General features: G+C 40.8%; 1 protein-coding gene across 1 annotated transcript in view; it reads left to right on the top strand.

Moving 5' to 3' along the window:
* LOC126175561 (serine/threonine-protein kinase PLK4) overlaps nt 1-25145 on the top strand; it is a 237778-nt gene that overhangs the window by 51974 nt on the left and 160659 nt on the right. The window contains exons 2-3 of the mRNA XM_049922415.1: nt 19979-20074; nt 21739-21949. Coding sequence (XP_049778372.1) covers nt 19979-20074; nt 21739-21949 — 307 coding nt within the window. The remainder of the gene's footprint in view (nt 1-19978; nt 20075-21738; nt 21950-25145) is intronic.

Genomic DNA, 25145 nt, shown 5'->3' with positions numbered 1-25145 from the left:
ATTAAGTTGGGTCTTTTTGAAACTGAGAGTGGGGCTGTTTGCAGAAAAACACTCAATAATACTTTTAAGATTATAATATAACATTTCTTCTGTTGCTGTATGTATGTTTTAACTGATTACAGTACTAGTTTCGTCTTCCAAAGGATCTAATTCTTATTGTTGTTTATTAGCTGGAAGGCTGGAAGGTCTTTTGCATATATGATAAGCTCAGTCCTATGATTGAGTCTCATGGAGTCCCATTAGTGGTTTTTCCCATCAAAAGGATCTCCCCTGCTTACACTGGTTGAATGATTAAGTACAACTATGTAGATTCTTTTGATTAGATATGACATTACCCATTGGTTGGCTGTAGCATCATTTCCATGAAACCTCAATTTATCTAGGAGAATGGTGTGATTCTGGTGAGTGTATGTGTAAATGGCATTCTCAGTTGGGCAACTCTTCTGAAACGTAAACAGTGATTTACTGAGGATATTATTGTTGCACATGTGGGAAACTATTCTACAATACATTAGCTACTCAAAACTTTTGCAGTGACGACAATAGTGAAAGGGGTCTGTAGTTACTGTCATTATTGTCTTACTCTTTCGTGTAGAGGTGTTTAACAATCTCTGTGGAAAAATGCTCTTAGTGATGCATTACATATTTCAAAAAAGACAATGATTATTATATGGGAACGAGTATTTAGACTCGATTGGAAACACCATCAAATTCAGGTGAGATTTTTATTTTTGAGAAAACATATAATTTTCTAAATTTAGAAGGAGAAGCGGGTGAGACATCCATGTTATTGAATTTTATGTGTGCTGGTTTTTAAACACACTTGCTTCTATTTTTCTCTTGAACTGCGTGTCCTTTTTCACTGGAAATTTTTGCTTACCCTTGACACTGTATCTTGCTGTAACAGTCTCGCCTCCAGCTTTAATTTGTGAGAGATCTTTCAATAATATTCTGCTACAGTAAACTTTGAGGCTTCATGCATTGCCCTCGTGATAGCCAAGCATGTGTCACTCAGTGCTTCTTTACCTATAGCACTATGCTTTATTTATACCTATTTTGCAGCAGTCTCTATTTCTTTAGAAGTTTCTTAACAGTGACTAAACCATTGACTGTCAGTCCCATGATCAACTATTCTACTAGCTAGATATCCATCCAGTACATAGTCAACTATACTTTTACACCTGCTTATACATGCTCTTGTTCAGAGTTAAATGTCTCAAGTTCCTCATTAAGATATGATGTTATTGCCTCTTATAAAGTGTACTGTACATATAAATCTTTCTACTTGTTTTAGTTGTCCTTTTTACTTACATAACGATTGTTGCTACGATGGCCTGAATGTCACTCATATCAGTTTCAAAATGGCCACCCTCAAAGAGATCAGATCTGTTTTTTACCATTAGATCAGATAAATTTCTATGATAAATGGGTTTCTAAACAACCTGTTATATGTTATTCTCAGAGCAGGTATTTAGTATTGTTTTCTAGCTCCTACAAAACTGTAATTATTCCAGTTGATTGTTGGATGAGTGGAGAGTACCAGTTATGATAGTATGATTTGGGAACATATGTGCTGGTGAACTGAAGTTCTCTCTGATGTTTTCGGTTACATCTGAAGGTGAGTCTGGTTGTTACTAGAGAGATCCATTTATAATTTTATGCTCATCATTGATAATGTGTCTTGCACAGTCTCACAACTTCAATTTCTGTCTCAGTGTATTTAGGTTTCTAGTCTACTGTGACAAGTACACCACCTCCACATCCAATTACCCTTTTCCTTTCAATATACGCATAAATTTTCCCAAAAAATATTGATGCTGTGAAGTTCAGGTTTTTGCTATTTTTCTGTGGAAGGTATTCTGTGAGCTCCACTGCCTTTTAAGAGCACTTCAAATTCTGGTATTTTTCTGTGAATGATAGAGTAGTTGATAACTAGGATTTTAATCCTTCCATCTGCGAAGGCATTTCTTGGGATCTTATGCCAATGCCTCTGGGGTCTCCTACAGGTATCATAATCTGGACTGGATGGAGAGTCGCCTTAAACGATTAGATAGAAGTTTAGCAGCCTTCAATGTATAGCCCACAAATGACCCATCTAGGGGGCTGTACAGTTCCCAAAGCTATTGTATAAGTCTAGGAAGTCACAGCCTAGCTTATAACAGAACCTTTTGAAGTCTTTGGTGCCAAACTTCCCCTCAACTCGAAATCAGGGGGCTACAATCAGTTCTGCAGATTGTGAGCTTAATTGAAACTCTGAGAGCAAGGATGGTCTCTGCCAGTCACTGGAATGAACCAAGTATGACCTTGTAGCCTAAACAGCAGGCATTTTTTGTTCTAACATGCACCACTGTTTTCATTTGACTGCATCCTGTTCCCCAAAAGGTTCCCTCTTCAACATGTTGAATGGTGCCTCCAGGTATACATCATGAGTGTCTATGGCATCATTCTTATCTCTTATTGCCATTTCCATCTGGGGTACCTTTGTGTTCTGTACATTTGAAATGCTGATGACTGTGTGCGCCTCACATCAAAAAGGTACACAGCTACTTTATAAAAATGTGAAGCGAGTTTCACTGGTTCAGATTCAGTTTCAGTGGAAGACAGCACTTCAGACTTTTTAATTATGCAGATGAGTGTAATGCCCTGAGTTCTGCTTTCTCTTTGCCTTCCCTATATTGATTAGTTGCTTGATTGATTTGGGGGAGGGGACCAAGCAGCGAGGTCATCGAATCCATCGGGCTAGGAAAGGATGGGAAAGGAAGTTGGCCGTGCCCTTTGGAAGGAACCATCCCGGCTTGTGCCTGAAGAGATTTAGGGAAATCACGGGAAACCTAAATCAGGATGACCGGACTTGGGTTTGAATTGTCATCCTCCCAAATGAGAGTCCAGTGTGCTAACCACTGTGCCACCTTGTTCGGTTCTCTGTACTAAGCCTCTAGACCTATCACAGACATGCCCATCACAGTCAGTTGGATGAGTAGTGATAGATCATTTACACCCTGTAGAGGTGATAATATCCATAGAGGAGGAGCATAATGTGTAAGGTTTCTTTAGTATCTGTTGTACACATGTTTTGGTAGTCCTGTCAACACACCCATTCACAGCAGCTTCCTGTCTTGTAGCAGTAGTCAGGGCAGTGGGTTGCAGTGTCTTACAAACAGCAGTAAATCTATCCCATGTCTGAGAACAGCATTCACATTGGAGCTGCATTGTGATTAGCACAGAGTGTTTTATAAAGCAGTTTACTTATTTTAAACACCTGGAACAATTAACAATTAACAAAGAGGTTTCTGTCATGTCAGCAGAAAGATCTGGGAAAGAAGTTACTGATTCCCTGAAACTACATTTTACGAGAAAATTATGGTCGCAAACAGACTCATGTAACAAACTCAAAATCAGCTTTATGATAAATTCTGTCAACACACTCCCATGTTGAGAGTTATAACACAAATTAAAAGAAGTTTTGCATCACCTCAGTTCTGAGAGTTCTGGAATCTGTACAGAAAACTGAAATAGAGATCAACATAAACATCATTTCTGTCCTTTTTATTGCTCATGAAAACCACACATTGCATGTTGTACAACCACACAGCGAGACCTTCAGAGGTGGTGGCCCAGATTGCTGTACACACCGGTACCTCTAATACCCAGTAGCACATCCTCTTGCATTGATGCATGCCTGTATTCATCATGGCATACTATTCAAAAGTTCATCAAGGCACTGTTGGTGCAGGTTGTCCCATTCCTCAACGGCAATTTGGTGTAGATCCCTCAGAGTGGTTGGTGGGTAACGTCATCCATAAACAGCCTTTTTCAATCTATCCCAGGCATGTTCAGTAGGGTTCATATCTAGAGAACATGCTGGCCACTCTAGTCGAGCAGTGTTATTATCCTGAAGGAAGTCATTCACAAGATGTGCACAATGGAGGCGTGAGTTGTTGTCCTTGAACACGAATGCCTTGACAATATGTTGCCGATATGGTTGCACTGTCGGTCGGAGGCTGGCATTCACATATCATACAGCATTTGTGGCACCTTCCATGATCACCCGTGGATGTCAGCCCCGCACAATGCCATCCCAAAACAGCAGGGAACCTCCACCTTGCTGCACTCGCTGGACAGTGTGTCTAAGGCATTTAGCCTGACCGGGTTGCCTCCAAACACATCTCCGACAATTGTCTGGTAGAAGGCATATGCGACAATCATTGGTGAAGGAAACATGATGCCAGTCCTGAGTGGTCCATTCGGCATGTTGTTGGGCCCATCTGTACCATGCTGCATGGTGTCGAGGTTGCAAAGATGGACCTCGCCATGCACATCGGGAATGAAGTTGCGCATCATGCAGCCTGTTGCACACAGTTTGAGTGTAACATGACGTCCTGTGGCTACACAAAAAGCATTATTCAACAGGGTTCCACTGAGCCATAATTCACAGGTAGCAGTCATCCATTGGAGTAGTAGCCCTTGAGCAGACTGAGCGAGGCATGTCATCAACAGATCCTGTCTCTCTCTGTATCTCCTCCATCTCCTAACAGCATCGCTTTGGTTCACTCCGAGATGCCTGGACACTTCCCTTGTTGAGAACCCTTCCTGGCACAAACTAACAATGTGGATACGATCAAACCACAGTACTGCCCGTCTAGGCATGGTTGAGCTACAGACAACACGAGCCGTTTACCTTCTTCCTGGTGAAATGACTGGATCTGATCGGCTGTTGGACCGACTCCTGCTAATAGGCACTGCTTGTGCATGGTTGTTTACATCTTTGGGCAGGTTTAGTGACATCTCTGAACAGTCAGAGGGACTGTGTCTGTGATACAATATCCACAATCAATGTCTATTTTCAGGAGTTCTGGGAACCACGGTGATGCCAAACTTTTTTTGATGTGTGTATATACACTACAGTAACATATTATTTATGAAATACGCTGTGTACAAGCCTCATAATATACAAAAGTTACCAAAAATATAAGTTTATTCAAGTAGATGTATGGTATTCTGAACTTTAGGATGAATGGTTCTTTTAAACAAAGGTACTTCTGCCAAAACTGGATAGAGCACAAACATGGACTAAAACTGATGCCTTAGAACTAAGAACATTCTTTGCAGCACTCTATGTTTGAAGATACATCGGTATCACAACACATGCAAAGGTTTTGATGTAATTAACAGGGAAAGCAAGTGTAAATTTTACAGAAATTTTTAGAATTTAGGTTTTCAAATCAAATTTATGTGAGACCCATGATTTTGCTCAGACACAAAGGAAACAACAGAAGTTGGCTTCTGTACATAAATATTTTCCCTTGCCAAAGGAATGTAGTTCAGTTGCAAAGGAAGTATATCAGCATCTCTCATCTGTGTACCTATTTCACAGTAAAATAGAAAGTTAGGTAAGTTTGCCATTAAGTGAAATAAATCTGTGAAACAGAATTCAGAATTTTAGCATTTGCTTTGGAGTAACTGCTTGTACAACTACTGATATCCTGGATAGGTGGTGGGATATACGAGAATGGAAATGAAACATGAACCCTTACAGTTTGTAGGCAATGCTCTTACTGAATGTAAATTCTTGGCCATACTCAGAACCCAACACCTCTGCATCTATTGTCAGTTCCCAGTTCCCCACTTGTACTTTTCAGCCTCGTCAGACTCCCCTGCATACAGTGTGAGACTGACACGACACTTCTTGAGAGCAAGTCTGCTGCAGGCTATACCTCATCCACAATCACTTTCTCTTGCTTTCCTTTAATTGGTGTTGTTTTATTCCCCCCTTTTTGTCTCTTGTGTTTCCCTCATTCAAGTCAGATTTTACTCCTAGAGAGGAAGTGTGGGCAAAAGGTGGGGGGGGAGTCCTCATTTCCCTCAATAAAGAGAGTTTATTTTGCAGCTCAGCCATAATCAGTCAGTATCTCCCTCCCCATCTCTTCTATTAGTGTATGTCAGTCAGTGTGCCACTCATCTCTCCAATTTCAGGGTTCTCTTGGTCTGTCCTCTCAGTCAATATTTTGTATTTTATATATTGGTTACAATTTTTATTCAAACATTTTTGTTGCTGTATGAAATTTTTTAAGTTGAATCCAACATTTTAAAAATTATTCTGTGGGTGGAAATGAACTCTAATGTGATTGAAATAATTCACATACCTCCACTTAAATAGTAACAAAACTATGTAAGAAAACCTATAATGTTTCAGTAAATGGAGTTATGCAACACTACATAGAAAAATGGAGTTATGCAACACTACACAGAAAAATTCTGAATTATTTACAAACAAGTAACTGATGAGTCAATTTGAATGCGTAAAAAACATTACTTGTGATTCCATCCCAGCAAGATTCCAGCAGAAATGAGGCTTTTTTTAAAGGCATGTTGTCATGCACAAAATGAACATGTACAATACTTAACCTGAAGATAAAAGATGTGTGGCATACAGGTAACTGCATGTGCAAGTGAATCTGATGAAAGAATGAAAGAAAAAGACTAGTGTCATTATTTGTATTTATTTATTTTCATGTTATGGCCTTTGTTGGTCAACTTTAGTGAATCTTATAAAAAGGTTCCAATTATCTATGTGAACAGTACTGACTTATTCTCTCAGACCGCAACTTTCCATATTCATCTATAATTATCTTTTGTATTGTCCATGGCAATAGTCACATACTTTCTTAAGATTTACAAAGACTTGTATGGTTTCCTGTAATATGATAAGAATAATTTTAAAGTGATGATATGTTCCGCACAGTTTCTTTAGGATGTGTGGCCTCCTTTGTATTCACTACATCTTGCTGTAGTTGCTGTTTAAATCTACTATAGAAAATACTGGAGAAAATGTTGTGGACACAGTCCAAAAGAGACTACCTCTGTAGTTATATGGATGTATCTTACCTCATTTTGTTGTCTAGTTGGTGGATTAAAGCTCTTGTGCAATGTTCTGGGAATTTACAAGAATGCTGGATAGAGCCATATGCTTGGAAGTCTGAACCATGTTGTTGGCATGTTTCCATATTTGTGCAGAAACTTGATCCTCTTTGCATGTCCAAACTCCTCGAGGGCTGCTCCCACCTCTTGGGCTGTAGTGGGTTTAAGTGTTCAGGCTTTGTTCTTTATTTGGGTGTTTATTCTAATTTTTAAAAATGTTCAAGATTCAGAAGGTTACTGAATGCTTTTGCCATAATTTTGGCATTTCCTAGTTTCTACACCTTCATCTACATGTAGACTCCGCAAGCCATCTTATGATGTGTGGTGGAGAGTACTTTGTGTACCAGTGTCACCTCCCCCTATTCCTGTTCCAGTCACGAAAGCTGCATGGCAGGAACTATTGCTGTTAAGCCTCTGTGTGGCCTCACATCATTTTAATTTTTACCTTTATGGTTTTCGCTAGATATGCGTAGGATGGAGCTATGTATTGGCTGACTCTGCTAGGTATGTACACTCTTGGAACTTCTAACAGTAAACCACACGTTGATGCTGAACACCCCTCTTGCAGTGTCTGCCACTGGGGTTGGCTGAGCATCTGTGTCATGCTTTCACACTTACTAAATGAACCTATAATGAAACGTGGTGCCCGTCTTTGGCTCTTCTTTGTTTCCTCTGTCAATCCTATCTGGTACAAATCTCAGACTGTCAAGCAGTATTCAAGTGTTGGTTGAATGAGTGTTTTGTGACCTGCTGCCTTTGTTGATGGACTACATTTCCTAAGGATCTGTCCAGTGAATCTCAGTCTGGCTGTCTACCTTACTGGCTGTTTATTTTATGTGGTCGTTCCACTTAAATTGCTCTGTTGCATTCTCCTAGATATTTTACGGAATTAACTGTTTCCACTGATTGTTTTGCAATTGATTAGTCATACAATAAAGGGTCTTCCTGTGTACATATCTGCAATAAGTTACTCATGCTTATGTTGAGGATCAATTGCCACTCCGTGCACCAAGCATCAGTATTCTGCAGGTTTTCCTACATTTCAATACAATGTTTTGGCATTGTACTCCTCTGTATACAACAGCATTAGCTACAAAAAGCCTCACGGAACTTGCAACATTATCTAAGAGGTCATTTTTATATATTGTGGAAAGTAATGGTCCTATAACATTCCCTTTGGATGTCGGAAGACTTCTCTCTATTGAGAATGACATGCTGTGTTCTGTGTGCTAGAAACTCTCCAACCCGCCTGCACAGTCAGTCTGATATTCAGTATTCTCATATTTATTTGTTAGGCAGCAGTGCGGAACTGTACTGATTGCCTTTCAGAAGTCAAGGAACACATCTACCTGAACGCCTGTGTCTGCTGCTTTCCGGGTTGTGTAGACAAACAGAGTAACTCGGATTTCACAGGTTTGTTGTTTTTGGAACCCATGTTGATACCTACAGAGCAGATTTTCAGTCTCCAGAAATATGTGAGCATCAAACACATTCCAAAATTCAACAACAGACCAATATTGGAGTCAGAAGCCTCTAGTTTTGTGCATCTGTTTGACGATCCTTTTTGAAAATGAGAATGACCTCTACCTTTTTCCAATAATTAGGAATGCTTCACTCCTCTAGAGACTGTTGGTATGCTGCTACCATAAGCGGGACAAATTCTTTCTCGTATTCTACGTAGAACCGAAATGGTATCCCATGAGATGCAATGGCCTTTCCTCTGTTGAGCGCTTTCAGTTATTTTTCTATCTCTTGGTTAACTATTTTGATATCTGTCATTGTGTCATTCATGCTGTCGCAGTTTAAAGAAGGAACTAATCTACAATCTTCCTCTGTGAAACAATTTTGGAAAAAGATGTGTAGCATTTTGGCCATTTTTATGCTATCCTCTGTTTCAAAGCCATAATGGTCGCAGAGCATCTGGTCAGCTGGCTTTGATCTATTTACTTATTTAAACAAGATCAAAACTTCATAGGATTTTGTGTCAAGTTGGTAGATGTAATTGTACTTTTGAATTCATTGAATGCTTCACATGGTCTCCCTTATGCTAATTTTGGTTTTGTTTAGTTGTTGCTTGTCTGCGAGGCTTTGGCAACGTTTAAATTTGCAATGCAGCTCACTTTACCTTCGCAGCAGTTTTCTAACGTGGCTGTTGAACCAATGTGGGTCTTTTCCTTCCCTCATAACTTTGTTTGGAACTTACCTCTCTAAACTGAATTGTACATTGATCTTGAACTTTGTCCATTGATGATCAGCATTGTCAGTGCTGCAGATGAAATTTTTGTGTTGAACAGTCACATACTCTGAAATATGTTTCGTCTTGCTCTTGCTAAATAGAAGGATCTTCTTTGTATTCCTATTCATTGATGCTGTAATGATCTTATGATCACTGATTCCCTGTTCTGTGCCAACCGAGTAAAAATTTCTGGACTGTTATTCACCAGAAGGTCTAAGATGTTACCTTCCCAACTTGGTTCTCTGGTTAACTGCTCAAAGCACTTTTTGGATAAGGCACTTGTAACAATTTCACATGATAACCTTTCTCTACTTCTTGTCCTAATCAATTGAATCTCACAGTGTATAGCTGCGAAGTTGAAATCTCCACCTAAAACTATAACATGGCCTGGAAATTGTTCTCCTAAGTTTCATATCGACTGTTCTGCGATGCTGATCCTGAGGAATGAGGTTTATAAAAGCATCTGATGACCATGTTTGATCCATCTTCAATGCTTATCTTCACCCAAATTGTTTCACATTCTGAATTTGTACTAATCTCACTAGATATTATCATATTTTTATTGCTATAAACACACTTGTGCCACCAGCATTCAACCTATCTTTGTGATACACATCCCAGTTGAAGTTTAGAATTTCATTGCTATTAACATCTGGTTTCAGTCAGCTTTCTCTCCCTAGTGCTGTGTCGGCATTGTTAGCGTTTATAAATGAGACTAGTTCCGGACACTTCCATATACACTCCTGCAGTTAACTAATATTGTGTCAACATTTTCTTCCTCTGATCTGCTGTGACTAATGGTACCCTGTCTGGACTCAATTGTGCACACCAAACGTATTCCTCTATTCCAGTAGCTGCTTCCTGCATATAGTGCATTCCTGACCTATTTGGCGGGGGGAGGGGCCGGGGTTGGCCTCCTTCATTTTTCCACCCAGTAGCAGAGGTCGAGAAATCCACATCCAAGTTCGTCACAGAATCATCTGAGCTTCTGGTTTAAAGCCTTCCAATCAGCTACACACCAGAGGACTGCGACAAGTTCTGGAATTTATGCTTAAACGATAGCTCTGCTTCCACTCGAAGAGTGAGGGTAACTGTATTCACCAACTCAATAAGCTGCCTGTCTGATCCAAGGTGGCTGCCATAATTCGTACTGACTTGAGCCATGGTTTTCAGCGGTGTGCCTCCTCCACATCTTGGGTGAGGCCTCTCACAGCAAATAAGCAGAATGGACACTGGCCATCTTTTCTGACCTGAAATGGACATTAGCTGTCTTTCCTGACCTGCCCACTATTTCCCTGAGGGAAACCCACCTAATGTTATAGTTGTCAATGACAAGCAGTCCCACACTCTACGCTTTTCCAGATCTCTATCCAAAAGTTAAGCATAACGCTGACAGGAGAAAGGTGAGCAATCACGTAACATCACTGTAACTATTTACCTATGAACCCTACTTGTTTGCTAAGTAAGTTGGAACTTAAATAATGGCAACACTGCTGTGGAGAGACTATGCAATGGAATCTACTATTGTCGCTGATAGTACACATTGTTGACATACCTACATTACCTCCGAGCAAAGGACTCGCCTGTCCCAAGTCACCGGTGTGCACACAATCAAGGGAAACACAGTCACTTGTGAACGAGCAGTCTAACGTAATGGTGCCACTATGTTTTAGAAACAGGAACAATGGAGTTGGATCAAGATTGAATGTGCCAGACGTCGTACAACATGACAGTGTCATCAAGGTCTTCAACAGGCATGCGGGGAATCGTCATTGCCATACAGAACAGTGGCACATTGGGTAAAAGCCTTCAACGAAGGTCGGCAAACTGTGGCAGACATGCATCAGGTAGGTCATCCTAGCATCTCTGAAGAAGAAGTGCATGCTGTTGCCGCGTTAATGGACAGTGATCGGTGCCATATGATTTGTGAGCTTGCCCACGAATTTGTATTAGCGCATACGACTGTGCTTCATATCCTGAAGGAATGCCTGGACATGCAAAACATTGCATCATGATGGGTTTTGCATGACTTGACAGAAATGCTGAAATGGATGCATTAGGACACTGATCAGATGCACTTGGAGCACTATGAGTGCGAAGGAGAGGCTTTCTTACACCGTATCATAATACTGGATGAGACATGGGCCATGGGGCTACATCGTACGAGCCAAAACTGAAGTGCGAAGCCAACGAATGGCGTCATTATGGCTCACTGTGAAAGTCGAAAGTGCCCTAGTATGGTGAAAGTTATGGTGATTTTCATGTACGACTGTGGTGGTGTTATCCTAACACATTATGTTCCCCCACGGCAGACTGTCAGTGGACAGTATTACTGTCCGTTTTTGGAGCATCACCTGCGACCAGCTTTGCGCAGGAAGTGGCGACACTTTCTGCGCAACCCACCCATCATTATGCACGACAGTGCGTGGGCACATACAGCGCAAGCTATGGCTGCTCTGTTCGGTCGATGGGACTGGGAAGTACTGTGCCATCCACTGTATTCCCCGGACTTAAGTCCTTGTGACTTTGATTTGATTCCGAAGATGAAGGAACCACTTCATGGTATTCACTTCAGAACTGTTCCAGAGATTTGATAGGCAGTAGACTCCTCTATTCACTCCATCAACAGAACAGGCTCTGCTAATGGTGTACTATGCCTCCTACATCACTGGCAACAGGTTCTACACAACTCTGGTGGCTGCTTTGAAGGACAGTAACAGGTGCAACCATTTAACTCTTTCGCATCGGTTGTGAATAAATAATTACCCCTATTTAAGTTCTAACCCTCATATTTATAGGAAAGGAATATTGCGTGCTGTGAATAGTAGCGTAATTGGAAGGTCAGCACAACAGTGCATGAGACACCTCACTCACTCACTCACTCACTATAATGACGGGCCTGCCTTGGCCCGAGGTAGTGGAGTTTAAGCTGTTTTGAGCTGTTCCTCCTGAAGTCCTCTCGGTTTGGAATGGTTTTTCTTCGCGTGTTTGTCTGTCCTCTGGTTTCTGTGGATGCAGCAGCTTATCTGCCGGCTGATTCTGGCGGCTTCTTGTTCTTCTTCTTCTTACTTCTTCCTGGCTGCCCGAATTCTATTTTCTTCAGGCGGGACCAGTCCACTGGCGGCGTCTGTGTCCGGATATACTTGACTGCTTCCTCAGTCCTCGTCCGTGAAGATCGGGTGCTTGTTTATGAGCTCCAGATCTCCACGGCTGACGATTTCCCTCCCACACAGCTTCTGGTTTAAGGGTTCGCACCCCCAGTGGAAATCATATGGTTTGTGAGGAAGGGAAGGGATGTTATCTACCGTGAAAGGGTAAGGATGGTCATGGTGGGGGTAGCTACCGTCTCGCAGGGAATCGGCGATCTTGGTGAGCACCTCCCTCACACAGGATCTCCAGATCTCCACGGCTGACGATTTCCCTCCCACGCAGCTTCTGGTTTAAGGGTTCGCACCCCCAGTGGAAATCGTATGGTTTGTGAGGAAGGGAAGGTATGTTATCTACCGTGAAAGGGTAAGGATGGTCATGGTGGGGGTAGCTACCGTCTCGCAGGGAATCGGCGATCTTGGTGAGCACCTCCCTCACACAGTTCTTGTTGGGGAGGGGGAGGCACTCGAACGGCTCGTCTTCTTCTTCTCCCACGGTCTCCATTGGCACTTCCTGTGTCGTCTGCGTTTCCACAGAGACAGGAGTGACGACTGCTTCCGAGGGGGCCGTCTCCTTGTTGTCGGTGGTCTTCCCCGACTGTATGACCACCTCCCTAGCAACCTGCGTTGCCGCGTCGGCCAGGGAGGTGGTCGTTTGTGTTGCTGCGTCTACCCCCGTACAGGTGGCGGTCGGTGCCATGCCGGTCTTCGTGCAGGACGCGAGGTGCACGGTGTGCCTTAGTTGAGACAGCTCCTCGCGAATCTCTTCGAGTTCCGCTCTCAGGGCCGCTCTCTCCTCCGCCATGGCGGATTTGAGCGTGGTGATTGCGTCCTCGTTGGCTTCCCGCAGTGCTTGGCAGAAGGCATCCACGTCGTCTTGGTGGCACAGCCCGCTTCCCCTACTAAGGCAGGGGGGCGGGGTGACCACCATTTCTTCTTCTTGGGCCACCTCTTCGTGCGTGATGGCCAACTTCCGCTACTTCCACGTCTTCAGGTAACTGCAGCTGTGCGTGTTTGCGGCGTGCGAGCCGCCGCAGTTTACACACAGCACTGCAGTACCTCTCGGTTTTGTGCAATTGGGTGTGTTGTGCGGTTTCCCGCACTTAACAAACGCAACCACACCGTCGCATTCTTTGGCTATTTGTCCAAGCTTTTGACACTTATAGCACTGTAATTGTGCCACAGGCTTTCCGCTTCTTCTTCTTGTTGCCACAACCGTTACTCCTGACTGCGTTTAGCAGGAGCTCCACAGCAGCAGCAATCTTGCCTCTTCCTCCATTCCTACTTCTCGGCATGGCGATGGGCTAGTGGCGAGTGAGCGAGCGACGGTGTAAACGGTGCGTGCCGCAGCGAGTCGAGCAGCGGAGTGCGTGCGTCGCGTGCGTGCATGAGACACCTGTGTCTCTGTTTTGTTTTTCCATTTGGAGTGGGTAGAGTGTAGTTTCTTGGTGAAGTCGACAACATAATGCCACAAAGATGCCATTTGGACCCAGTTTTTCAAGGTAGAATACTAGGCTGCTTGGATGCAGGCCAGACACGGACCAAAGTAGATGTGCCGCAAAGTGTAATTTCGAGCCTTTGGTGATGGTTTTGAGGTACAGGTGATGTTTTTCACAGGCCAGTATAGGATTGATCAAGAATAACTTTAACAGCTGGACTAAATTGAAGCACACCTCCAAGACAGTTGGCTGCAGAACTTTCAGCTGCCTCAGAAGTTCCTGTTTGCTGACAAACTGTGTATTGGGGGGACAGAATGGAGAACTGTTTGCCATACACACAGCTGTGTGCATCCCACTCACTCCAGCACAGAGATGGGCACGTGTATTGTGGAATCGGCAGCATCAAAATTAGATCATGAGTGAGTGAAGGAATGTGCTCTTGACAGATAAACTCTACTTAATTTTGCAAAATGATTCTTCTTGGACATTAGAGAGAACCTGATAGTCAATACTACCACAGGAACATAATAGGAATAGACCATTTTGATCATGTGGAATGGCTGTAGGAAGCTGCACATCTTTGTTGGTGGTCGGAGGGACATTGTGAACACTCTGAGTTAGAGAGATGAGGTACTGCTACCACAAGTTTGCCTTTGCAGCAGTGTGGTTGGTCGAGACTTCCTCTTTGTGAGTGATAATGCCCATCCACATCAAGCTGCTCTGGTAGATGACTTTATTGGAGGTGAAGATATCCATTGCTTTGACTGGCTAGTGAGAATCCTACGTCTGAATCCTATAGAATGTGCCTGGGATGCACTAGGGAGGCAATTGCCTCCCTTCAGTCTCAACCAAGGACACTTCCAGACCTCTGCACCACTCGTGCTGAGAAATATGAGGGTTTCCTGAAAGTAATGCACCACATTTTTTTTCTTCAACAGTTCTTTATTGAACATAAAGAATGGTGTTTCATCTACACGCCATGTTTTTCCACTTAATCTCCATCCTGTTCTGTGGTCTTCCTCCAGCACGAAACAAGGGTGTATATGCCCTGTCGGTACCTATCCTTGTCCAGGTGGTGGAGCCAGTGCTTCACTGTGTTTTGTATCATCTCCTCATTGTTCTCAAAATGTCTTTCTCGAATAGCATCCTTAAATGGCTCAGACAAGTGGAAGTCCAAGGGGACTAGGTCAGGGCTGTAGGGTGGACAGGGTAACACTGTCCCATCTTGTGTTGTGATGTGTTCAGCAGTCCTGAGACTTGTGTGGGGCCGTGTTATCGTGTTGCAGCAAAACACCTCATGGTTTTCTGCGGCGCCAAAGTCACCGGAAATGTGTCTTGAGTTTTGTTAATGTGTTGAAATATGCTTCTGAATTAATGATACTACCTCTTGACATCACATCAATGAGAATCACACCTTCACAGTCCCAGAACATGGTGGTCATGACCTTACTGGTGGAAACAGTTGCTTTGAATTTTTTCCTCTGTGTGGAATGATTCTATCAACTGTCATTTTGTTTTGGGCTCAAAATGGTGAACCCAGGTTTCATCACCTGTCACAGTCCGGGACAAGAAGGCCTCCCCCTCAGCTTCAAAATGTTGCAACAAATATTTTTTCTGTGTGATTTGTGATCCACCGTTAGACACCACGGGACCCATCTTGCACACACCAAGAGTGTGGATAATTGCATCCACACTTCCTTTGCTGATTCACAGATGCAGTGCTAATGGCTGAGTCATAATGCATTTATCCTTGCGAATGGCAACATCAGCTTGCTGCAACATGTCAGGTGTGACAGCCATGGATGGTCTCTCCGACCGCTGCAAATCGCAGAGCTCCATCAAACCGCCTTTTGATGACCTCCTTCTCCGTGCCCAGCGACTAACTGTACTTCTGTCGACATTAGATGCTCCATAGACTTTGCGCAAGTGTTTGTGAATATTCTCCACAGTTTCTTTCTCTGCAGTGAGAAATTCAGTGACAGCATGTTGCTTGTAACGTACATCACCTACAGATGCCATTCTGAAACTGTCCTGCAGCTACGCTATCTATCAAAAATGACGGAAACTCGACGTACTCACTCAAGAAACTTCAAATAATAGACACTTAATGTTTCCCATCCATAACATTGTTTTTGGCTGGGAAAAAAATGTGGTGCATTACTTTCTGAGAAACCGTGTAGGATCAGCTGCCAAGAGAGGTCTTGAACCGTCTCGTAGAGAGCATGCCACATCACTGTGTAGCATGTGTGGCTGTTGGGGATAATGTTATTCCTTATTAACAGCTTCTTTTGTTGTGGAAGAGATTTCCCAGTTGTTTTATTTTCTATAATGTGTATCTTAGCTATCACAACGTTTCTAACACTATGTTTCGGGAACTGTTTTGTACCAAATGCAATTTAACTAAGCTGCAGCTTGTTCAGTAATTGTTCCAACATCCTGATGTTCTCTTTTCATGATTATGCTTAACTTTTGGGCCCTAGTGTATTTCAAGCAGTGGGCAATACCTCAAACCTGGTTTCAGGTGTAAGGAGACAGCCGTACAGCTGGTACCCACTTTTGCCTTCCATCTGAAGAGATGTGACCCTGGTGCTGTTCTTGATAAGAGAGTAAGGCCTTTTTTTCATGGTTACACTTAATTTTTGGACACTATTGTACTTCCAGCAATGGGAAACACCTCAAACCCATTTTTAGGCATAAGGGGAGACTCACGCGGCCAGTACCCACTTTTGCCTTCCACCTTTTAAGATTCATGACCTCACTGCTGTTTGCCAGTTACCGTCAGGTGAGTGTCGACTGGCCAGTGCATGCGAATTGGAAGGTGCTGTGGCATTAAGGATCCTAGGCAATGCAATAGGCTCCAGAGGTACCAAAGCATTCGTCTCATGTGCCCCAGCTCCACTGCAGCTCAAGGCAGTGGCCTGGAGCCTGTTGACTGTGTCCAACACAACTCAGAGCTGGTTACAGACAGTGACCAATACCCCTGTAGCTGTACACAACAGGTGCAGTCTGTATCCACAAGTAATGTAACACCAACCAAGAAGTCACAATGTGCAATCTAAGTTTTACTGCTACGCTACTTCTAGTTTATACTACACTAAAAAGTCGGCTCAAACTATAGATGATGCACTAGAATTTATGAAAAAAACAGAATAAGTTAGTAAACAGTAGTCTACAGAGTAAAATACACAGATACAATTCACTTCTTCACAGAAATACACGAAAACAGAAACTAAACAAAGTACTATGTGTAAAATAGAAGGTTCTGTTAGGGAACTAGGCACAACTGCCTGTCTTCTGGTCAGATTTTAAATATGTGCTGTTTTCCTGACTTCACTTTTCAACATTAGTGAAAGGGGGTTGTATTTTTGTAGCTGTCCTCCAAATGTTTTGTAATAGTCTGTGGAATTAGTTTTTTGTTAGTTTTCTTCCTCTGGGCCGAGCACATGTTTTTGATATTGTCTCTTGATCTGCCTTCTAATTTGGGCAATTTTTTTCTGGGTTTGAGGTTGACACCATGTTCTTTTGTTTTGTAGGTTCGAAGTTAACCATGGCTGGTGTCTTTCTTCTTGAACATTGTCACATTCTTAAGTCCACCAGACATCTCTTTTGACTGAGGGGGTAATTTTCAACTTGTTGTTTGATGATTAGTATCAGTTCTTCTAAATTGTCTGTAATATTATGGTTTGTGTGATTTCTAGTGAATTGACAGCAGTTATAATTCCTAAGTTCTTTGTTTGTTTTCACTTACTGTACTTCTCTTGCAGAGATGTGAATTTAATTTTAATTTTGGATGTATAGTGGTGTGAACCAGTTCCTGTTAGTAACTTAATATTGTACATTTATCTGTTATAGGATCCGTCCGTGTATATGTAATAAAGCTGCCATTCCCCTTTTCTCGAGTCAAAATGCTGCCAAGTTTTAATTTTGTTTGGCCTCTTTTTGAAGTATGTAAATTTAAAGATGAAGTTATTTTGTCCACAAGTTCAACACTGGCATGTTTCTGTGTGCCATTTCCTGACTGTACCTCAGTATTATTATTCTGTTTGGCATTGAAGTCTACTTTGCTCTTCTTTCCTGATCTTCATTAGAAAATTTTTCTCATTAGTAGGGGGTATGGGCATTTGTGGAGGTATACATTTTGTTTGTTGTTTTTAAGGTTAAAGTTCCAATTTTTGGTGAGATGGCTTGAAAATCAATTAGCTATTAATTTTTATATTTACATGCCCTGTTCCTAATTAGCTTGTTCTTTCATGACCTTTTGTATGGATTTCCTTGTTATAAATTCTGTATCCTTGGGATCTGAATGGCTCTTCCATGATACTTATTTTCTGGAACCCTTCTATTAATTTTTTTTTTAATTTTATGTGTCATTCAACATTCATAAACAGGTTTGTGATTGCCTGTCATCATTGTTTGTACACTGTTCCCAATCTGGAATTTCCATTTTAATAAGCATGTCTGTAAGTAATTATTTCAAACAATCTCTACAACAATCTTTGAAGGTGATAATGTCTTAGTGAGTGTGCACCTAACAGGGCTAATGTCTTTGATGTATTTGGCATAGACATTAATAGATGCAAAGGTGTCACAAGACATATTTTAGTGGAACCAAATATATAATTGTATCTAAAAACAAAGATGATGAGACTTACCAAACAAAAGCGCTGGCAGGTCGATAGACACACAAACAAACACAAACATACACACAGAATTCAAGCTTTCGCAACAAACGGTTGCTTCGTCAGGAAAGAGGGAAGGAGAGGGAAAGACGAAAGGATGTGGGTTTTAAGGGAGAGGGTAAGGAGTCATTCCAATCCCGGGAGCGGAAAGACTTACCTTAGGGGGAAAAAAGGACAGGTATACACTCGCACACACACACATATCCATCCGCACATACAGACACAAGCAGACATTTGTAAAGGCATATCCATCCGCACATACACAGACACAAGCAGACATTTGTAAAGGCAAAGTCTGCTTTTGTCTGTGTATGTGCGGATGGATATGTGTGTGTGTGCGAGTGTATACCTGTCCTTTTTTCCCCCTAAGGTAAGTCTTTCCGCTCCCGGGATTGGAATGACTCCTTGCCCTCTCCCTTAAAACCCACATCCTTTCGTCTTTCCCTCTCCTTCCCTCTTTCCTGACGAAGCAACCGTTTGTTGCGAAAGCTTGAGTTTTGTGTGTATGTTTGTGTTTGTTTGTGTGTCTATCGACCTGCCAGCGCTTTTGTTTGGTAAGTCTCATCGTCTTTGTTTTTAGATATATTTTTCCCACGTGGAATGTTTCCCTCTATTATATTCAAATATATAATTGTTACAATGAAAAAAGATTAGATAAGTTACATAATGAGCAAGTCAAGAACTGCCAATTTTCTTAGCTCCAAATAAGGAATTCTGCTGAAGAATCTGTAAATATATACTGTTATTTAACACAGGTACTATAAACCTGCTTAATCAGTAGTTAAATTAAACCGTAATGAATATAAAGAATGCGTAAAGTTTTTTGTGGGTTAGAAAGCTGAATTTCATGTTCATGGTTGCAAAAAATTTCATGGACTTCTGTTCAACTATGATATCAAATAAATGAGGAAAATTATCTGTGAGCCTTCTCAGTATGTCTTTTCTTTTGTCTGTACTATTTAGTCCTATTTGTTTATTTAAGCTCTTGTAGCCCACTTTATACATTCATCACATCCATTTTAGTCACCTTTTTCCTCCGATGGAGTAGGTGCAGCCAGATTCTTTTATCCAGTTGCTTTTCTATTCCTATGGAGTGTCTCAAATCAGATGAATCAACGTTAGTTCATTTTGTTCTTTTATACATTTAGACAGATTCATTTAGTAACAAAAAAAATGGCTCTGAGCACTATGGGACTCAACATCTGTGGTCATCAGTCCCCTAGAACTTAGAACTACTTAAACCTAACTAACCTAAGGACATCACACACATCCATGCCCGAGGCAGGATTCGAACCTGCGACCGTAGCAGTCCCGCAGTTCCGGACTGAGTGCCTAGAACCGCTAGACCACTGCGGCCGGCCATTTAGTAACAATTGTATTGATGTAGTTGCCTGTTGAATGACTGTCTTTAAGGTGTTACATAAAACATGTTTGAGCAAGTAGAAAAGTTGTAGACTTTCACAAAATGTTTCAATATAGCCTAACATGTTCTTTAGTTCATATGTACTATCTCTTTTAAAATTTGAGTTCATTAAGTATTTATTTCATTTATTATTTTAGGACTATGAAGTCTTCAATTTACTTGGGAAAGGTGGCTTTGCAAGTGTGTACAGGGCACATTGTTTGAGAAATGGAAGAGAAGTAGCTATTAAAATGGTGAGTTGCTATAGTGTGTAGTCTAATTCTTTGGAGAATATTACTCAACCCTGTTTCAAAACATTTAAGGTGATATTATATCAATCACATCAAAAGAAAATCACATTAACTACTAATTGAAGGCACTGTGGAAAAATGAGATATAGTTAGTGTATAATATGTGATTGATTGATTGATTAATTATGTTCTTTTATTTTTTATGAGACAATCCCAGAGGTATTTGTGATAGTGTTAAAAAAAAAAAAGAACTATTTAAGTAAATCATCAAGACTTGTCAGATGTCACAAACTGTAAACTCTAAATTTGTTTTTGTGTTTAAATAATGATGATTGTTGAACCTTTCTGAATAACCAGTTTTGACTTGTTGCATAGGCTTCTTTGTTTTTCTAAGTTTCTAATTCTAAATTATTTCATGGTGTTACTAATGATATTTTAGTGTCTCAGTCAAGAGTGTTAAGAGTGTGTGTGTGTGGGGGGGGGGGGGGGGGGGGTGGACGGTGGGTGCAGGGGGGAGGGGAGTGGGAGATTATTTTGATTACAGACCTGCATGTATTATCTAATTGTGTGGTACTTTCTGTTCTGTTTATGCATTTTCAGGAACTCAAAGGAGTTATCAAATTTGTTTTCTACCATTCTTGTTATCATCAGAGACATCCTCTTTATCAGTATCATTGTACTGCTCAGTGCCTTACGGAAATATAATGATTTTTTTGAGTAACTTATTGCAGTGTAATATAGTAAGGACTTCTTTTTTCAGTTGTCATATTTCAGATGCTACTGTACGATTGATACTGGTCCATATGAAATAAAGCCCATTGTATTGTGTCTTACCTCACTGAATAACCCACTGCTTTGATAATAAGGGGAGGAGTCATCTCAGTAAACATTGTGCTGTTTTCTTCCTTTCTGTGCATTCTCAGTGTGTTGCTGGCCTGTGCTCTTAATATTGATCCTTAATTGCAAAGCTTTCACCCCAACTTTTGACCTATAGTTGCAAGTAACTGTTTCTGAAGAATGTTCTTATTATGCATTCTTACCAAGCGCACTTGCTACCTATGTGTAATTTATATATTATTTAACTAATATAATACAACAGTTTTGTAAACTCTACTGTTGTTGAAACGGTAGATGCTTTAATTTTTTTTGAATTTGGGTAAACACAAAAGTAGAGTGAAACAACTCGTTTCATTGTTCTGCCCCCCACCCCCTACCCCGCACACACACACACACACACACACACACACACACACACACACACTCCTTGTAACAAGTGAGGTGAACTTGCATTTTGGAGGAGTGAGATTCAAATCTTCATCTAGTGACTGAGATGTAGTTTTTTTTTGTGGCTTCCTTAAATTGTTAAAGGCGCTTGTTCTCTAATGACTTCATTGCTCAAGGGATTTTCTTTCCCCCTTTGCACGTGGTTGCATCATCTTAAAGGTACAACTTTATCTTTGTTTTATGTAACTAATTATTTTGCAGAGATTCTTTGCTGTCCACAGTTTTTTGTTGTGTGCTACACTGTTTATATTATTGTTGGTAACTGATGGAGTTCATCAGTGCAGCACCTTCTTATGCCTCCTATTACTCTATATGTTATGAGCACAAGACTTTTTGAATAGCTGAGTAGTACATGTATAAATAGTTTCTTCTTCTGACCACAGATAGATAAAAAGAAGATGAAGGCTGCTGGAATGATAAGTAGAGTTCAACAAGAGGTAAACATACATTCAAAACTGAAACATCCTTCTATATTGGAACTACACACCTATTTTGAAGATGAGAAATTTGTCTATCTGGTGCTTGAGCTTTGTCATCATGGAGAGTTGCAGAAATATCTCAAGCATAATTCCAAGATATTGAGCGAGAAAGAAGGTAAGTATATTGTTTTATGTAAAAAATTATATTGTTTTATGTAAAAAAAACTGTCATCGGCACATACTCCAGCACATTAAGATAGCTTAAAATTTTAACATCTGTGCACCACTCAAAAAAGAAAAAAAGTGTGTGAATAAGTCAATGCTACATGTATTTCTGAAGACATATTTTTGGAAAATGTTTTACTTTTTGTGTAAAATAATTGCAAACTGTGTTTTGTGGATTTGTAATTTTCCTCAACTGTGCAGCTGTGAAACGATTTTGAGGCATGTACTTGTTAAAAAATGTTGGCTCTATCTCGTTTTGTATTTCCACAGTTTGACAATAAATTGCCTATCTTTTCTTTATTGCCTGTAGATATTACGCTGCTTCAAAGATAATTTTCTTACCAACTGCATTTAATTTGGAAAGTTTAGAATGGATAATATGCTCACCAAGAACTTAACATTGTACTTTAGGTCATATGTTCCCATATGCAAAATGTGGGTGACAGGATCCCGCCCACCGTGTTTCTGCCCCCACCCTCTCCCTGGTACACTGTGCTGCATCATATTTGAAGTTAACGTATGCTTTGTGTTTCTCTTTTGTATACAGTTTATCAAGTCTGCCTCAAACATAATTGTAATTTACATAGTATTAACAGCAGTTTTCGTTTTGTTTAGGAGTCAGTCTGGTATTGACGTTCACAAATTGAGTGACATATCTATCAGTAGATAAGTGCTCCACAGTTTTCGTGATTTTGACCGTAATTAACTGACACTGCGGTGTTTGTCTTTGGCGTGTTATTTTAAAAGGTGTCACAAATTCAGTTAAAAAAAATCAAAATGTACATTTCACATGTGTATTCACATGAATGCCAGATATATCCAGTTTGAAGTTGTGGAGTCGAATAATTTATTTTGTGTCGTTTCTGCATAATCTTTCATTGATTGTACCAAAAAGAGTGTGTACATCTACAGCTATACTTCGGAAGCCACTTTATGGTTTGTGGCAGGGGTTACTCCTGGTACCATTACCTGATCCCCCCCCCCCCCCCCCATTCTCCCCCCCACCCCTTCCTTCCCTGTCCCATTTGTGAATGGCACATGGTAGGAATGATTGTCAGTAAACCACCATATTAGCCCTAATTTCTCGTACTTTCTCATTCTGGTCACTTTGCGAAACATGGCAGAATTCATATGTTTCTTGACTCTTTACAGAATGTATCCTCTAAGAATTTCAGTACTAAATTTCTCTGTGATGCACGCTACCTCTCTTTTGGAGTCTGCCACTGGAGTTTGTTGAGTGTTTTTGTAAAACTTTCATGTCAACTAAATGATTCCATGATGAAATTTACTTCTCTTCATAGTATCAAATTTATTTCTTCTATAAATCCAAAATAGTAAGAATCACAGACTGAAGGGTAAGACTCAAGAATTGGTTTAACAAGTGTTTTGTAAGCTACTTGTTATCTGGGTTGATTTCCGTAAGATTTTTCCTATGAATCTCAGCCTAGAATCAGCTTCTTCTGCTATTCATTCTGTGTTGTCATTCCACTACAGTCACTCCAATTCTTAGTCCTAAGTATTTTATGGTAGTTACTGTTTGCTGTGTTTGCGACCAGTAGTCTAATTGTAGAGTAGTGGATTTCTTCTTCTATGTATGCAAAATATGTTGCATATATTTACATTCAGTCTCAATTGCCAGTTTCTGCAACATTCATCAATACCCCGTAGTTCTTACTGCAGTTCACTACAGTTTTCTGGAGTTGCTATCTTCTTACAAACAACTTGTCATCTCCAGTTAACCTTATGGAGTTTCTGACATTATCCTCTAGATTGTTTATATGTAATGTAAACAATAAAGGTCCTGCCACACTTCCTTGGGCTGTTCCTGAAATTACCTTTACACCTGTTGACTTTTGATCCTTAAGAGCAAGACACTGAGTTCTGTCTGCGAGGAAGTCTTGAATCTAGTCACAAATCTGGTCCAATATTCGGTAAGCCCATATTTTTTTCTGCTAAATGACCTTGCGAGACTGTATCAAATGCTTTCCTGAAGTCAGAGAACATGGCATCAACCTGAGCACTGATATCTATGGCACTCGAGAAGGGATAAAGTTCAGATGAGTCTCCCCTGACCTTTATGAACTGTTCCCCTTTCCCTAAAACTCTCTAGTCCTTTTCCTTCAGCCATCTACCTCACCTTTCAACTCTTCCGCCAGAAGAAAGAGCCACTGGCTCTGACCCGCATCTCGTGGTCGTGCGGTAGCGTTCTCGCTTCCCACGCCCCGGTTCCCGGGTTCGATTCCCGGCGGGGTCAGGGATTTTCTCTGCCTCGTGATGGTTGGGTGTTGTGTGCTGTCCTTAGGTTAGTTAGGTTTAAGTAGTTCTAACTTCTAGGGGATTGATGACCATAGATGTTAAGTCCCATAGTGCTCAGAGCCAGAGCCACTGGCTCTGAAAGGTTTTATAAGTTACACCTTTTGTGTGGGTGTTCTCCTGCCGCCGTTTGGTGAGTAGATTTTTTATCTATCCAGTTACATTGTATTGTCAGTAGCTGATTATTTTCGTTGTTATAAATATGATCTTAAAAATAACAAGAGACAAGTAATACAGACTCTTTGACCTGTCAGTTCCATTTACACTATATGACAGTTATGTGAAATGTGATGAAGAATTGTGACTGCCTGAGCTTTAACAAGAGTAACATACTTAAGAACCTGTGTAATGTGAAATAGGACAGATTTTATATCCTGTCATATTAGCATAGACATGGTTGTAATTAGGTTCTTATATTCACATGATTGTTTGCTTTCTAGATGCAAATCAAGCTGAATATCATAAAGAATTTATAACTGACATGCATGTCATTCATAAAGAGATACATAATGTAACTAGACCTATGTTTCTACTATTATACATACAATTTTTATGTTGTAGAAGTTTATGTACACACACTTGTGTGTTCTCTCTATCAGATGCCACTGATGATGGCTTGTACATCTGAACATCATTGGCTAATAAACATTTCAAGTGCAGCTCATGGTGTTTAAAATATGTTCTATAATAAATCTAAAAGCTACAGAGCATCAAGCACTCAAGATGTTTTATATTTGTCTAAGGTAAATTGATCAGTGCTTTTGAATGGTAACCATTTGTGCTACACATATTCTGCCTCAGAACTGAATATCTGTTGCTGAACATTCAGATAC

This window comes from Schistocerca cancellata, chromosome 3 (genome assembly GCF_023864275.1).
Source record: "Schistocerca cancellata isolate TAMUIC-IGC-003103 chromosome 3, iqSchCanc2.1, whole genome shotgun sequence".
Classification (NCBI taxonomy): Eukaryota; Metazoa; Arthropoda; class Insecta; order Orthoptera; family Acrididae; genus Schistocerca; species Schistocerca cancellata.
This window is presented reverse-complemented; position numbering and strand designations above follow the sequence as displayed.